This window comes from Cebidichthys violaceus, unplaced genomic scaffold (genome assembly GCF_023349555.1).
Source record: "Cebidichthys violaceus isolate CVI_PGR_0920_01 unplaced genomic scaffold, fCebVio1.0.p SCAF_5, whole genome shotgun sequence".
In the NCBI taxonomy this organism is placed as follows: Eukaryota; Metazoa; Chordata; class Actinopteri; order Perciformes; family Stichaeidae; genus Cebidichthys; species Cebidichthys violaceus.
Genome location: NW_027176705.1, coordinates 18,018,336 through 18,035,208, shown reverse-complemented (window position 1 = coordinate 18,035,208; position 16,873 = coordinate 18,018,336). Strand labels below are relative to the sequence as shown.

The window sequence follows — 16,873 nt, the reverse complement described above, 5'->3', positions numbered from 1 at the left end:
ACGCCACACGTCACAGGGAGCTCCTTTTTTCTTTTCTTTACACTACACATTAGGGGGCACAGATGAGCTCCGACGCTAGGATCATTAACACACAAGATGGTCTGCATGTAGTTAGAGCTCAACTGATCACTACCTCCAGTTATTAGAGTCAAATGGACAACAGCTTCAAGCAGCAATGATTATGTTCATTACTGATTCATCTGGTAATTATTTCATTCGTCTTTTAGCCCATAATAAGTCAGAAAATAGTGAAAGATGCATATCACAAGTTTGTCAATTAGTTGTTTTGTCTGACCAACAATACAAAAATATTTAATTCTGTATCATATAAAAACAGTTGTTTTTTTTTTTAAATCCATTTATTTTTCTGACGATGGACTAATTGTTGCTCTAAATAACTTCATAAATGTGTATCCTTGCCTTCCATATTTATAAATGAAGAAATGGTTAAACAACTAAATTAAGATATCTGTTTTCATTCACACTCATGTATTTAGCAAACACTGATACTGTAGCGACTGTTTCTCATGAAACGTTGTCTGAGGATCAACCGTTTCGGTATAAAGCACTGAAGGTGTTGCTGTTCTCAGCACTGGTTTTCTGTGTCTCCTTCCACACTTTGAACACAGGTCCAACATCTGTCGTAACCCTGAGCAACACGAAGCAACAACAAGTGGAACGTAAAAACAGACACCGTACTAAATACTAACCAACCGGCGCTGTGTGAATAACAAACAGAATGAATTATCGGATCAGCTGCTCTGGTGCGGTTGTAACGGACAAAGTGGAGTCAACGCAAACTAACGTGAACATTTCAGTCCATTTTATTTTTGAATGTAGAAAAAATAAAATAGAGCAATAAAAACAATAAAGAACTGACTCATCCAGACACCGGATGTGATTCACTGTCTACACAGGCTACGTATGAGCAGGTCGCTCAATGAAGCTGCTGACTGACCAACTCAGTGAGCGACTCTGGGAGTGCCGTGAAAACAGAGCAGGCCGTATCAGCTGACAAACTCAAAGTCATGCCTCTGAATTATTAACAGGATTCGCTGGTGGAGACGTTTATCTGGAAATAAGAGCAAGGAGCAGGAGAGCCCAGGTGGGTCAGTGAGGATGGAGAATTAGTCACTAAGCTCTTTTCCCAGACAGCTGAGCTGACATCATCCCGTGTTGTAACTACCTTCTCCCCCGTTAGCGGCGGGGGGTGATTGATAAGACGCCAGACACTGTTTAACCAGTCAAGTGTACGTCGACAGATACTGTAAATCACAGAAAGACACAACCACGTTGAAGACGCAGCAGATGGATTCTGGGGCAACAGAAGGAGGGAGAGAATGTGTGATGATGTGCAAACTAGGAAAACCTTGTAGTACATGAGTCTGGGGGCGGATGGGACACGCTGAAAGAGGATCGACTTCTTCAGGATACCGTTGCAACTTCTGCGCTCAAAAAGTAAGCCGGTGGCCACTGAGGTCCGTGTGTGTGTGTGTTCTATCTCACCCCAGACTGCAAGTCCTTCAGCGTGTGTGTGAGGATGATGTTGAAGACGGCGTGCGATCGACTGCTCTCCTCATTCATGTTGGTGGCGGCGACGGTCCGAGACTTATTCCCCTCGGACATCAGAGACTCGATGTCCTGGCAGAGCAACAGAAATCAACAGATGAAACAATAACTGTGGGGAATATTATACAGTCAATCTGGTGAGATTCAATGCCTCATTGTGGATTTAGTGACTGCTTTAATTGGTGAAGAGTTTGAGTCTGGGAAGCCAGACCTAATTGATTCTTACATTTTTATTCCTACTCTTTCCAGTGTGATTGGTAGGCCAGTCACTAAGCAGACTGCTGCCGTCATGTGAGCAACGCTGTTACACATCCTCAAAGTTTAAAGATCAAAGTCAGAAGGAATGCCAGTAAGCTGGACACCGAGACACCGGTCAGAGCGGCAGCCGGGCTGCATGTATGTGTTTTTACCTTGTAGCAGGCCACAGCGAGTCGAGACAGGCCGTCCACGTAGGGACCCAACACTTTATGTTCCCTCACCCTCAGAGTTTGTCTTCCCCTGGACAGAAAATAAAAACAGGTTTAAAAACACAGACAAACAACGTGGTCGCTCCTCTATTCCTCTGATCTATTAGCAGGAGAGTCAATATCGGCTCAGCTGGTTCTGGACACCACTACAACTCCCCCCTAGTTCACAGGGACTTGGTCAGATTCAAACTTGCTCCAGGCCTCTCAACCTCATCATTCTCTGGTCCACGGTAAAAGCCCATATGGCCGTCAGATGGTCTGCTCCTCTCTGGCCCCTTTCACCGAGGTTAAAGGTCACATAGTGAGGGGAGGTCAGAGGTCATGCTGTCTGGGGCAGCAGACGTAGGCTTGTGCTGCTGATTTACTGCTGGAGAGGAACTGGACTCCATCAGAGGAATGATCTTTTCATCCACCTCTCTCTCCTTCTACCAACTAACTTATATATTTAAGGTGGATGCCCCAGTCCATGACCGAAAGGTAAAAGTGACCTTCGATACCTTAGACCTTATGAAGAGCATACAGAGAGAAAGAAAACGATTCTTCCTTTTAATAAAAAGGGTTCGAGGATGAAGTCGTACCCTTTGGGGTCGAGCAGATCTCGGACCTTCTCGTTGTAGATCTCCATGTAGGACACCTCAACGGTGAAGCACTCCTCCTCCCGCTGTTCCTTCTGGGTTCTGTCAAACAAAGCGCTGCACAGCCGCGGAATCAGACCCGGCTGGTCCCCCGAACCCATCATGGTGTACGACTTCCCCGAACCTGGGAAAGAGAGAGAGAGAGAGAGAGAGAGAGAGAGAGAGAGAGAGAGAGAGAGAGAGAGAGAGAGAGAGAGAGAGAGAGACACAGACACACACACACACACACACACACACACACACACACACACACGCACACACACACACACACGCACACACACTATTGGAAATGGGAAAATGGCAGCTGATGCAAATATTCGGGAAACGCAGTCAAGCCATTTCCACTGAGTCATTAAATATTACAAGTGGACACTACATTAGGTGCAAGTATGCACTATAATAAAAATCAATAAAACTGCTCTGGCGAGAATTATACCGTTACAATGTTAATAACGTTGAAACCGTGTAAATTCAATTATATGTTTATGACTGAGCACTCGACTGGATTATATTGATCTAAATTTAAAATATATAATGTAATAAAAAAAAAAGATGCCACTCCACCAACTCTGACCTCAATGCTAAAACATAAAGTTGAATTAAAACCTCTTAAGCGTCGAAAACCTGGAACATTATAGCCATCATAAAAGTAGACGTTTCAGTTTGTAGTGCGTCACGTTAGCGAGAAAGTGTTCCACCGCGCAGACAATGGAATGAAAACACGGCGCCGGAGGCACAACACCGCTTACGTGCGTTTGGGTTCTGGCAACATGTTGTAGGTCTATCGGGCCTCTGACGCTGTGCTTTGGTATTTGTTTGGTACCGTAGAGAACAGAGGCTGTCCAACCTTCCTGCTGCAACACATCCACACCGACACTCCTCTCTTAATCACGGTACAAAAAGCCTTAGGGCGCTACGCTAATGAGGCTAAAGAGACATTGTTCACACAGCGCGCCCTGTAGGTATTCAACAGGCTCTGTAATGAAACAGATTCACATCGTATCGTTAACAGACGAGCGAGTCGTCTCACGGTTAATTACCAGTTTGTCCATAGGCAAAGATACAGGCATTGTAGCCCTGGAAGGCGTTGTGGAGGAGACTTTCCCCAAGGCACTGGAAGACCACCTCCTGACCTGGACACACACACACACACACACACACACACACACACACACACACACACACACACACACACAAGGAAGTTTATTCTATTTCATTGAGAATATTGATACTTTATGAACCCATATGTTTTAGTGGGAAAATGTTAAAACTTGAAATACTGTGTGAACCGGATCATTCGGTGAACTAACCAGCAAATCTCTCCTTATCCGTCTCATCCATGGACCAGAAACAGTAATCGTAGGCAAAGACCTGGAAGAGAAACAGACACAAACATCACTAATCGACCTCTGACTTAACACAGTTTTTTTTGGAAAATCATCCATATATATAAAACTGGAGTTTCCATTCAATTGTAGGTTGTATATGAATATGAGTTATTTCTAAAAATGGAAGTCAACTGGGATTTATGATGTAGATATTATCCATCTTAGTTGGATATAAATGACTTTGTGTAACATAATGTACTTTATGGGTCATGTGGTTCATGGGTTGGGGTTAGTGCACTTATGGGGCACAATTTTTCAAATGATAGAAAAAAAAGAAGAAAAAAAAGACAAATGCTGACATACAGTAAAGTGAGTCGCCGCACAGCCATGTCAGTTTCCTAGCAACAAATATTCCTCGGGGGTTTAAATTTAATAAATTAAACAAGATCCTTCTAGCAAAAAAAAAAAAATTGTTTTACAAATCATTACTTTGTATCGCAGCCTGCTGCAGATTCACGAAGCGAGTCGGTGCAATACAGCTGCCTCTTTGTTTGACACAGCGATGATTCACAGAATAAGCTCAGTCTGTGCATGCGTGCGTGTGTGTGTGTGTGTGTGTGTGTGTGTGTGTGTGTGTGTGTGTGTGTGTGTGTGTGTGTGTGTGTGTGTGTGTGTGTGTGAGTGTGTGTGTGTGTGCCGTTACCTTGGACTGATTCCTGGTGATGTTGGGCGGGTCAAGGTCCACAGCAGCATGAGGAGAGATAGGAAGATGACATTTAGTGCACAGAAGATGCAGTTCGGCCCTTCAATAGGCTTTTCACACTGCAGGAGGTGACCCTGGGACAACTCGGCCCTCGTTTCTTTCTCTCTCTCACACACACACACACACACACACACACACACACACACACACACACACACACACACACACACACACACACACACACACACAGTGTTTTAACCCAGGGTTAACCTAAACTCAGAAGTACAGCGCTGTTTACTTTTAGCCCTGCATTTTGTCGATTTTAAAGCGAGAGGCCTAACCCCGCAAACTCCAGGCTAACCCTGCGGGGACGGCGAGCCAACTCCAGACCGAGAATGGAATGGAAATTATTTATCAACTCTTTTTTTAGACAAAGAGAGGGAGCGGGTCAGAAAGAGCAATAAAGACACGGGTGAGCAGAGACAGAATGAAAGACAAAGGCCGCCGAGATGGAGCCGCCGGCCTCGGGCCTTCGTCACTTCAGCGCACGTTTGATTCATAGTCGGCCTTGTGGGTGAGTAGCTTGTTTACGACTTGTTTGTTTGTCACATGTTAAAGCAACTTCCCGGGGGATTTGGTAGGGGTGCGCGTCTGTGGATGTTAGGGTAGGACCAGCATTCATGTCTGAGGGCTTGCGAAGACATAAAAAAAACCCAACCCTCTGGGACTGTGTTCTGAATTGTTGTGGGAATGTCTGTGTGTTGGCATGTGTGTGTCTGTGTGTGTGTGTGTGGAGGGGGTTGGTAGTGAAGTTGGCAGAGGGTTGAGGGTAGTGTGCGGTGGAATCAGATGGTGGCGTAGAGGGGTTACTGGGTCGAAGTCACGCTCAGAGAGGAACAGGGAAAACGCCCCCGACGTATAAAAATAAAGAAATTGACATTTAAAAAAAGAGGGGGATTGGCCCCAATATCTGTGTGATCTTATACAGATGAACTGAGGAAATAGAATACAAGCAGGCATTGACACGACACAAAGGAACCCACACACACAACATGCACAATTTACAACGTTTAGCCAACAGCCATGTCCTTTAAAACAGATCTCCTCAGCTCACAATCCACCCATCTGTCTCTCTGCACATGAGGAACGACGGAGTATCCAGACCAGGCTGAAGATTGCCGCCTGTAAATTACAACTGTCTATATTCATACTCACTCATGTATTTGGGACCCTGCACCAACATTAATAACCATTAATTCATTTTCAACATCCAACAAACGTAGCTGGCACTGAGCTTATTCTGCATCAATCTGATTTTCAACAGGGGGTTTGTTTCAACCTACTGGACGCATTTATTATACAAGGACAATTAATATAGAGCAATATGAGACACTTCTTAACTGTGCCTTGGAAACCTACAAGAGGAGCTGTCACCGTGAGAGGAACAAATGCTGCTCAGTTGTCTCTATTTTTCCACACATTTTAAAGTTAACACCGTTATGATTTTGATGATAACCATCACAACGTCGTTCAGAAAATATATCTTACCTGTCCAATGTAAGAAAAGGAGACTTCCTCTCTGTAAAACATCTATTCAAGCATGTAGTTGGCAGGACAAGATGGTGACCGGGTTTGTAAGTCACTGCGTCGTATGAGCCGACAATGAATCCGCTAATGTCATGTCAATTCCTTGTCAAATTTGAATAAAACTAACCCACTTTCTCATGACAGCGACTTGTCATTCAGGCATTAATGTCAAACATTCGGTCGGCGCGTTAATCAAAAAAGGCTTCCTGTAATATGACAACGTCAGGCCCAGCGAGCCCCGAGGGAACAGAAGGCTCAACAACGGCCGACACTTCTGAACCTCCTCATGAGGACCCTCCACTACGTCTCAGTAACGCTCTCCATCGGCGCTAAACGCCTGACCTTGACCCCGAGCCACATCGCAAAAATGTCTCGCACAGGAACACACGCACACAAAGACGCACACCTGTTTCCTTTTACCCGTGCACATTCTTTACAAAACGCCAAAGCTGCACTTCTCGCGCGAAACCGCCCATCCAGTCCAAATCTGCAACACTTCATATTTCACCGACGCTCCACTGCTGACGTGCCGCATTCAGAGAGCGAATGCACGCAGTGTAAACTGATTCCAGCAGCTCTCTTCAAACCGCAACACTACTGGGACGTCTTCTAGGCGGGCGTGGACGTTTGACTGTTTTGTGGCATTAAGAGAGAGGTTTCTGGTGTTCACTCTGTCCTAATATTGGACAAAAATGTGTTAAACGCATCGTATCCTCCAACATTACAAAGGGATAACAGGATTCTGTAAAAGCAATTCTATGCTTGGAGTGAAATCTTGAAATCCCTCATCCAACGGGGCGGGGGGGGGGGGGGGGGGCTTTGGGACCATCGCCCCACGGTCACATCTCCAGACACTTTAGGGCTGAAATCCATGTGGCAGGTTTTGACGTACGTAGTGATGACAGCTGTCATGGCTGCTTCAGAGGCTGCGGGGGTGAGAGGGGTCGCCCGTGTCTTGCGCTCAGACGCCCGTGAACGAAGCTAAAGCCCCCCCCCCCCCCCCGACCAATGAGACGGGAGAATGAGGCAGTCAGGAGAGCCCTGAGCCCGCCTCCTTCGGTCCTCGAACACTTCCATTCGTCGCTCCTCCCTTCGGTCTGCTCCTCCGTTCTGATCACCGTCATTTAAAAAATAACTTAATGCATGGCTGCTCCCCCCCATGTCCCCCCCCCCTTCTCTTTCTCTACTGTCCTTGCATTATTCTTTCTTTCTTCTTCTTTTTTTTCCCCTCTCTGGGACTGTACCATCCTCGGCTGTGTAGGGAGGAACGGAGGACGGAAAGGAGGCTGAAGGTAGCCAGGGGGGGTTGGGGAGGAAAGAGGCTGGACCTGAGACTGAGGAATGTTAAGCTGAAGCAGGAACAGCATCAGCGTAACACAGTGACGGCAGAGGACAACAGGACACGTAACAGGCTAATATAGTTCAGCACGTACTGAACAACACTGCATAGCTCCCCACATACTGTGACAGCCGCAGCATTTCCTCCTACGTACACAAAGTGTACGTAAAGCGGATGATACCAATCACTGCTCAGGCGTCACTTTACAAACCCTCACTGGAAGCACAGTATTCCAGCAGCCTGCGGAGGACGTTGAAATAAAATTCACTGCCGCGTCAAAGAGGCCCATGTTTCACCGCGTTATCCGCACGGGCCCGGGGAGATTTCCTCCGGCAGGCGGTCGTATTTTACTCGCATTTATGTCATTTCAATGTGAATGTAAATACGTGGTATGTGTAGCTGTCGGCTCAAGGCAGATTTGTCGCATTCTTGATGTCAACTCGATGTTTCATGGTTCCTAAGACGATAAAAATCAGTACCACGGTCTGCTTTTACTCTCATTCTGTTTGTCCATGAGCACCAGAAAACCTTTACATGAATCCAATATATAAGATCACACATTATATGTTCTACTGTAAAATGGAAAGGTGGACATATATATTTTAAATCTAACTTTCAAGCTCCTTACTGCAGATTCACCAGCAAAGCTGACCTAGAAAAACAGTAACAGTTTGCATGAGTAACGTTTAGCATCTTGCCAACGCCGACGATGAACCGGTTCATAAGCAAGACAATTTCTAGCTGTTGAAATCCTTCAACCAGGCCCCCGTCTGTAGATGTCAAATCTGTGGTAGCCTCCTCACATGTTTGAGAGACGGACCAGCGCTCTCCTCCTCCCCCCCTGGAGCTCCTACGCAGCTAAAGAATGGCAGAATGATGGCTTCCTCTACACTCTTATTAGTCCTTTATTCCTCAGACCAGCTCAGTTTATGCTCATCACGGTGATGGATTCATGAGAAAGTCTAATGTTCGGCAGGCTGCCGCACAACGATGCTGTCCGTCGCCCGACAAGAGGCCTCAAGACGCTCGAGTTACCACCAGCACGTGAACGCACCGCATTCTGTTTAAGGCATATGTTGCAAAAATGTTTGCTATACTTTTATATTCACTTTTTCTAAATTGAGTTTGTTAACTCGGCGGCCTCTACCTGAGCCTGGTCTGAAACTGGAAAAGTGTGTTGATAGTGAGCCAGCGTGGCCTGTGAACGAATGACTCGCTCTTTCCTTAATTCATAACTCTGTCATTAGCTAGAAACTCCAACCGCCACATGGTCGGTTCAGACTGGACTGTTAAAGCGCTTTGCCTTGCATCAAAATATCACGTCTCTGTTCCTACGGTAACAAATATACTGTAGATCCTCCACGTCCTAAAAAAACATGCCAGCAAACAGACACACCCTCACACACACACACACACACACACACACACACACACACACAAAATGTCCAACATCTCCTTTGCATCACCGACGTCTGACGGGAGACAGATCGCTGTCGGAGTGTGTCAACATCCAGCTTCACCGACCCAATGCAAACAGCCTCGGGTCATCGTGCAAACGGCGGCGTTTCACAGCACGGCGGCGTGGGAGCCGAGCTGTCTGCTCATCAGACGCACTGGAGGAACGCGCTCCGGAGGTCAGGACATCCCTGGTGGTTGCAAAGTGACTCAGGGAGAGCAGGTGCAAAAGAAAAAGCTAAATAAAATGTGCCGACTACGTAGCGTAACATTTCAAAACCGTGGCTGTCGGAGAGCTCGTACATCACAGCTTTAATACTTCCTTGATGATGAAAAAAAAAAAAAAAAAAAAGCAAAAATACTTCATACAACAAGATTTATGTCACCATCGTTGCCACGGTGAGTCACTGAGAGAGGCAGCGTGAGGAACTGAAGTCTTCGCTGCCCGGCTCACACTGCTGGTGGAAAAACTGAATCAGACACACAAGTAAAACACACAACTGAGAGGAGGAAAGAAAAAGATTTAAAAAGCTTCAAATAAGGAAGAATTCTAAATGAGTCCGGATGTCTTGATCGGGTAAACCACAGAACCAAACTCGGTTTAGTTTCTAGAAAATTGTATGGCATCAAACTCTTATCTTTGATAAAAGGTGTGTAACAGAACTCATATTAACAACCTAATAATATAATTCTGACAAATGAATAATTACAATTCACTGATTCATTGTGGTCTCGCAGCTCGGGCCTCATTCTAATGTAACAGCCTGTGGTGGACTCGGTCTACACTCTGGGTGGACTCGGTCTACACTCTGGGTGGACTCGGTCTACACTCTGGGTGGACTCGGTCTACACTCTGGGTGGACTCGGTCTATTGTGCGTCAGGGTTGTTCAAGGTTCAGTGTTTAACCAATCCTGTCCACGGATCCACTTCCACCACTGACGGGTGGTCGTTCCTCTCCCGAGTGAACGAGACGGTCACTTCTGAGTAGAGTACGAGAACGTGAAGCTAGGTGAGCAGGAGACCCGATGTCCACTCCACATACACAACAACAGGATAGTGAGTCACACCTCAATAATGTCTTTAAAGGTCGTCTTCCTCTACATTTTATACCCGCTGACCCCTGTATCTGACTACATAGACCAACTAGGAAATGACCACAGTCCACCAAGCAAACACTGGTCAATATTGAGTAACGTCTGTTTAATTAGTCTTCATCAGGCAATTAACCATCGTTTAACCCTCTTTGGGTCATTTCCCAACCTTGCTGTAAGCAGCACACAAAGAAGAGGAGGGACCGATGAACAGCTTCCACTTGAAAATAAATGGGCCTGATACGTCCAACACGTTAACTGTTTTAGCTGTAGGGAATTCTTTCCTCTTACTAACCGGCTGTAAGCTCCACACCTACAAATGAGCGTTCTACTTCCCAGCAGCCGTGAACCATTTAAAGCATATCAGATCCACCACAATGGTGGTTTTTTGTTTTTTTTACCAATTACGTGGATGGAAAACCTGAGAGCCCTGGAGAAAGAGAAAATCTTTTATCTATATTCAAACAGCCAACAACCCCCACAAAAACACTTCAAGTACCACTGTAGAGAGCCGGAGTCTGCTGCTGAAGATGGTGAATGAATAAATATATATATATATATATATATATATATATATATATATATATATATATATAAAAATATAAATATAAATATATATATATATATATATATATATATATAAATATATATATATATATATATAAATATATATATATATATAAATAAATAAATAAATAAATATATATATATATATATATATATATAAATAAATAAATAAATAAATATATATATATATATATATATATATATATATATATATATATATATATATATATATATATAAATAATATAATATGTCACCATAGGAGATGATTAACAGTGAGGTTGCAATTGTGTCACAACAGACCTAGCGGGCGTGAAAACAGCCCCGTGTTAAAAACGTTAAGAACAATATACGGGGCTGTGTGTTGCTTCAGGTACTGGCGAGACCGTTTGGCCAATGGGCTGCCCAAACACTGCACAGGGGTTTGTTATAAAAACATACATGTATATATGGAAAATGATCTTGGCTGCAAATATGTAATCTAGGGATGTTCCTAATGAGTCATCTCCCTGATATTTAAAAAGGAGGTTTAAACTAAGACTAGTCGACGAGTCTAAAAGTAAGAAAAAAAACTGTACAAATTGACCATTTTAAGGTCAAACGTAAATATTGAGTATATTATAAGAGCCTTTTGAAATTGTTAATCACATTTAAAAAATATATATATATTTTAACTGTCTCTGAACTCAATATGTCCGCTCTGTCTAGGAAGGCTCCTCACAAAGCGGTGTGTGACGCAACATTTGATGAAACACAAGGCGGGTAATGTGGTCCAAGAACAGTCATGCTTTGGCATTGCTTATTTGACCTTTTATCACAACTATCACGAGGTAAAAAAAGAACCAGAACTGCACCGTTCATATTACAAAGTATTCCACCAGGACAGAACAGAACGCCTCTCTTTCATATGCAATCAATGCAGCAACAGAAGTATCTTCTACTGCAACGTCTGTAGATTTAAAGAGGTGAGCTGTGAAAGAATAGACACCGTTTGGATCCAGTCAGGAAGCGGCACTTTCTTTTTTTTACTATCTGCTGCAGATATGTCTGCTCAGTTTTAAAACAAAGAGCATCCTGGTAATGGAGTTCACAAAGCAAACTCAATGCACCTGCAACATCCTGACTTTACTGGCGGCTTCCTCTATGCGCCCACTCAAGTTTTTCTCAACTATTACCAACCGAGCAAAAGATAATCCTCCAATTTAACCAGCATGGAAATAGAAAAAGGAAACCAAACACAAGAAAAAACGTGAAAATAGCATCTGCAGGCTGAGGGCAGCCGTCAGTCAGTTCAGTCCATCCTCATCCTCCTCCTCCTCCTCCTCCTGCTGCTGCTTCCTCGCTCCTTTGTCAGCGAGAGACAGAGAGAGAAACTACAGCGCTGCTCTTGTTTAGTCCTCCATAAAAGTCACCGGGGAAAGTTTATGGTCGACAGATGCTCGAGTAAATGACTTTTTCTTCTTTTTTTACCCCCGCCTCTTCCATCGTCTCCACACTCAAGGAAGGGGCTTCACGGTCACCGACGGCGACCCGGAGTTAACCTCCCACTGCGTTGCCACGGAAACGGAAGAGCTGAGAAAAAGGGAGGAAGCCGGGGCGGTGGGAGTTACGAGAGGAGCGGACCGGAGTCTGTCTTTTCATGTGTAATTGTCTCTGTCCGCCTCTGTCTCGATGCTGTTGTCTCTCCAGGCAGAGGCACCTCTGACTGACTGACACGCACGCACGCACGCACGCACACACACACACACACACACACACACACACACACACACACACACACACACACACACACACACACACACACACACACACACACACACACACACACACACAAGCTGCTGCTGTCTGCTCCCTCACCTCAGCCTGAGGCCCGCCTTACTCACTACTTCTGATCTGGCAGTCTGCAGTCGACTCCACCAGCAACAAGGAGATCTTTCTTCCGACACAGCTGGCTTCCTCCAAGATGGCGGGCCGGTTTGAGCCATTACATAATTTAATCAAACAGCTGTATTTATTACAGATGGGGGGGGGGGGGATTCACTTCACAGTCAGTCCTCCCTCTCTCAGACACCTCCCCGACACACAGAGTACACGCAGTCACACATTTGCGGTCGGCCCGCTGCGACCGGATCTAACACGTCCGTCTCAGAGACACTCAAGACTCCGAGCACATTTCAGCATTACCCACCAAACAGCAGCTGGTCAGCAGGATGGAAACGGAGTAAAGGCCAAGCGAGGGAAACGAGCGATTCGAGTTGAAATACACCTGCCTCGAGGAGGCCCAACAGCTGGTTAGTCCGCTTCCTGCCAAAAGCTACATCATGACGACAAAGGAACATTCCAAACAAGTCTGAGACCAGCTTTCCGAAAGCAGCGATCGGGGAAAAAAAGGATACAAGAAAATTCGCTCAGAGCACAGTAAGGATGAAAGAAATATAGCAGAGCTGTGAATCCACCTAGTGTGTGTGTGAGGGCAATGGAGAGGGGCTCATAAGAACTCACAGAGCTGCATGACTGAGTACTTGCTGTATTGACACACAAGTCACAGAGGATTTGAAAAGTATGTGTATCCTGTCTGTGTTTTCAGATTTGACTGAAGTATGACTGAGAGAGACAAATGTATACAAATGTATGCAAATTGAAGCAACTGGACGATAAGTTTTAACTTCCCATTGTTTTCAGAACACCTGCAGGCACCATCTCATCTCACCTCAGGCAGTGTCTGTGCCTCACGCCTCCCAGTCACATCGTTCTTTATCAGTGCAATACACAATCCCCCTCGTAAAGAAAAATAATGATATATATGTATAGGCACTGACTTGTATAGCTAGATGCGTGTGTAGAGAATACAGACTGAGGTCAAACTTCCGTACCTGGAGTCTCCTTTGCCCAGGTTAGCTCCTCCGGGATGGAGGATCGTCTGGTTCTTCTCCATCTCCACGATACATTTAGTGTTTAAATCCTTTTCTGTGGATCAGATGACACACAGTGTTACAACCAAGGCACCAACACGTTTCCACGGTTACCCTCGATCGTTTTCAACATATTTAACACAATGTCGGGGGATGGAGCACACAAGGTAAACGGTTATTTTGGCAAAATCGTTTCCTGTGGAACGTCAAACAGCAGCTGTGAAAAAGGACCTTTGAGTAAGCATTGAGCTAATCAACTGAACAGGACTTGTCCAGGGAATCAGTTTCTTTCCCTTCCCCACACACACACACACACACACACACACACACACACACACACACACACACACACACACACGACTAAAAGGACCTCCCATGCTGACCCTGGGCTGTCATGACGCACCACTCGGCATACAGAGTGGTCCTAATGCTCCGTCACTCGGGTCTTTATGCTAGTCGCCCGTACAGGTCAGCATGTAATGTTAACAGATACCTCACGTTCCCCGTGTGAAGCGCTACATACTGTGCTTGTTTTCGTAGCTGAGTCAGTCTTACAGAACTCCTAATAGAAGCCTTGCTGTGGAAGCAACCGGCAGAAGAGTTGGAAAAATAACAACATGAACCGCAATGGAAATTCACGAGGCTGGTAAGTCTCTCCATTCATCCGTCTGGCCAATGAGTGCTAATGATGGATGTCCAAACACGGCCAGCATGTCCTGGGCATCCAGTTTTACCCAGTACTGGTTGTACATTTAAAAAAAACTATAATGTTTTATTAAAAAGGGTATTTGACAATTGGTTACTTGCAGAGCAGACTAATTCACCAGCAGCAGAATACCTGTTTCCTCTGCTGGTGAGTGCTTTTTATTATTGTTTTATGGCCAACTGCTGCAATTTATTACACCGACTACACCACTTTACTTCATCACCAGAATAAAAAAAGGGTCACAAAATATTGAATTAACATAATTAGGATCATGCCAATTTCTTTTTTTTAAGAAAATACTTAAGCTAAAGGTGGGACTCAGGAGTCTTTGCCCCCCTTGTGTTGCTCCTGGTGGGGATATCATCTAATATTTTGCCCACCTTCCACAGGGAGGTCAGAGGTCAAGGCTGGAACAGCACTCCTCTATTTGAAAAGCAATGTTTGCTCAAGGACACTGCAGCAGAGACGGGACTCGCAGGTCATAAATCGTCTCCTCCCATGTAAACCAGCAGCCATCCTGTGGTTTAAAGGGCACCGCTGTGTACATGTACAGTACACGCTAGATTTAGAAGACACGATCAGGACCCCGATCATCACGGAACCATGATGCAGAACTTCCGCAAATGTGTTCAGGACAGAAAAAGAAAAAATAGCGGTCTGCGGTTTCAATTCCTTTCTTCTACAGGAACTGTCTTCAGCAGCATGACGCCGTGTCCCTTTATGGCGTTTATGGCTTCAGTTGCTTTTTGTCTGATCATGTCATCACCGCTCTGAAGCCGAGATGAGCTCAAGCAGTACAGTGAAGTAGTCAGCAGTGGAGCATGCGCGCCATTTTTTGTCTCTATAATGGATTGGAACGAGTTTCTCAACAGTCAGCGCACTATCCAGGGTTGATTACAGCATGTAGGAGGAAGAAGAAGAAGAAGAAGCTCGGCGTCCTAACCGAACGGCACCGGGCCACGCCTGCCAACTCTGTTCCCGCAGAGAGTGTTTTCCACTGCTGTGCAGGTGCTCGGCAGGCCGTGTGTGTTTTGCATGCCAAATTATTAGCGTGGTATGGTCTTCCCAACAGATGCATAGAAATGACCTTTGTATCTGGCTGTAGCAGGTACAAGTCGCTTCACAAGTTTTCTAAAAAAGGTGGCTGCCTGAGTGGACTACTCATACTTCCCATTCACAGTCAAAATCTAGCACCACTTCCCTCCCTGAAGGGGAATCCCGACCTGAGGAGCTCTACGTCCGAGGAAGAAGCTAGCTTGTTCCTCTGCAACCCAGGAACATTAGGGATCTGAGGCTAAACGCTGCAGCTCCTGGCAGCAACACAGAGGTAGAGCCATGGAAACTTGGTGTCAAACGGTCAGAGGACCTGAATCACGCTCCGATTCTTCTGCTGTCACGGATACGACAGAGCGAGGAGAAAAGCAGGGCGAGCCAACAGAGACCGAGTGACAAAAAGACAGCGAGAGCTAAAGAACCAGATGAAGTTAAACACGGGGACTGAAACAGAGAGGCTGAACTTTCTCTCTTCCTCTGCGGCCTACATTACCCATGTGCCCCTGCGGCCTCACTTCCTGCTAACCAGAGGGGAAAGTTTGATGCGATGTGGTGGTGATGAGGATAAATGTACCCATTGTTATCTGCCTCTCCCTGCTCCATAACCGGCAGCTCACACTTTCCACTTCGCTCTGGTCCTTCTACCGGAGCCGAGGGTGTTTTGGCACATCAGCCAGGGAGCCGATTGGCCGCGGTGTTGCCGTTGCTACGCCTGCGGTTGCTCTGTTCTTCGAAGGCCACAGCCATGGGAACATGGAGCGTTACGCAACGTTAGCAAATATTCATTCAGACTCACTCCCTTCCTGCCTTTGTCCAGCTCGGCTGTTAAACCACCTCTCCTCCTCCTCCTCCTCAACCTGGGACACACGGGGACCGGCCCCTCGAGGTTAAAGAAGACGGCTCATTATTTCAGAGCCGGGCCTGAATCGCTGCACCAGCTGGGGGAAATGAGAGCGCCCTCCCATAACTACTGCTGCTGCTGCTGCTGCTGCTGCTACTGTGTCCTGAAGCAAATGTCTGGCAGCAGGGGACAGGGAGGGAGCTGTACCTGAACTGAGCAGCTCAAAGAATGTGTAGAGGCCTGGATTGCAAATGATGTGGAGCTGGAACTATTATTTTTTCGAGGGGCAAGTCAGTCCTTCTGAACCGACATGTGACGGAATGTTGTGTCCAGTCAGAGTATTCGGGGGCTATTTGAAATCATAAAAGTCTTATATTAACTCAGGTATGGACAGAAGCGCCATTCAGACGGGGGATCAGAACGACACTACTGGAAACTTGGCACAGCTGGTTCCACACCCCTTTACCACTGCCGTTAGTAAGCCGACGCTTGTTCACCATCACCCAAATCAGAAGTAACCTTCACTGCTGAGCAATGGAAGACGCGTGGAGGAATTAGTTTACACCGTTAACAAAGTAAGCTTTGCACGTTTGAGATGGAGCTCTTGAAAACGTGGCTGCA

At 45.8% G+C, this 16,873-nt stretch overlaps 1 protein-coding gene across 3 annotated transcripts in view; it reads right to left on the bottom strand.

Annotated features, from left to right (window-relative positions):
* The window catches only part of kif13ba (kinesin family member 13Ba), a 37,853-nt gene that overhangs the window by 18,595 nt on the left and 2,385 nt on the right, over positions 1 to 16,873 (bottom strand). For all 3 annotated transcript variants that reach the window (XM_068730953.1, XM_068730955.1, XM_068730954.1), the window contains 7 exons: positions 13,614 to 13,707; positions 4,703 to 4,715; positions 3,982 to 4,042; positions 3,712 to 3,804; positions 2,615 to 2,795; positions 1,980 to 2,067; positions 1,507 to 1,641 (listed from right to left, as the gene is read on the bottom strand). In XM_068730953.1, coding sequence (XP_068587054.1) covers positions 1,507 to 1,641; positions 1,980 to 2,067; positions 2,615 to 2,795; positions 3,712 to 3,804; positions 3,982 to 4,042; positions 4,703 to 4,715; positions 13,614 to 13,707 — 665 coding nt within the window. The remainder of the gene's footprint in view (positions 1 to 1,506; positions 1,642 to 1,979; positions 2,068 to 2,614; positions 2,796 to 3,711; positions 3,805 to 3,981; positions 4,043 to 4,702; positions 4,716 to 13,613; positions 13,708 to 16,873) is intronic.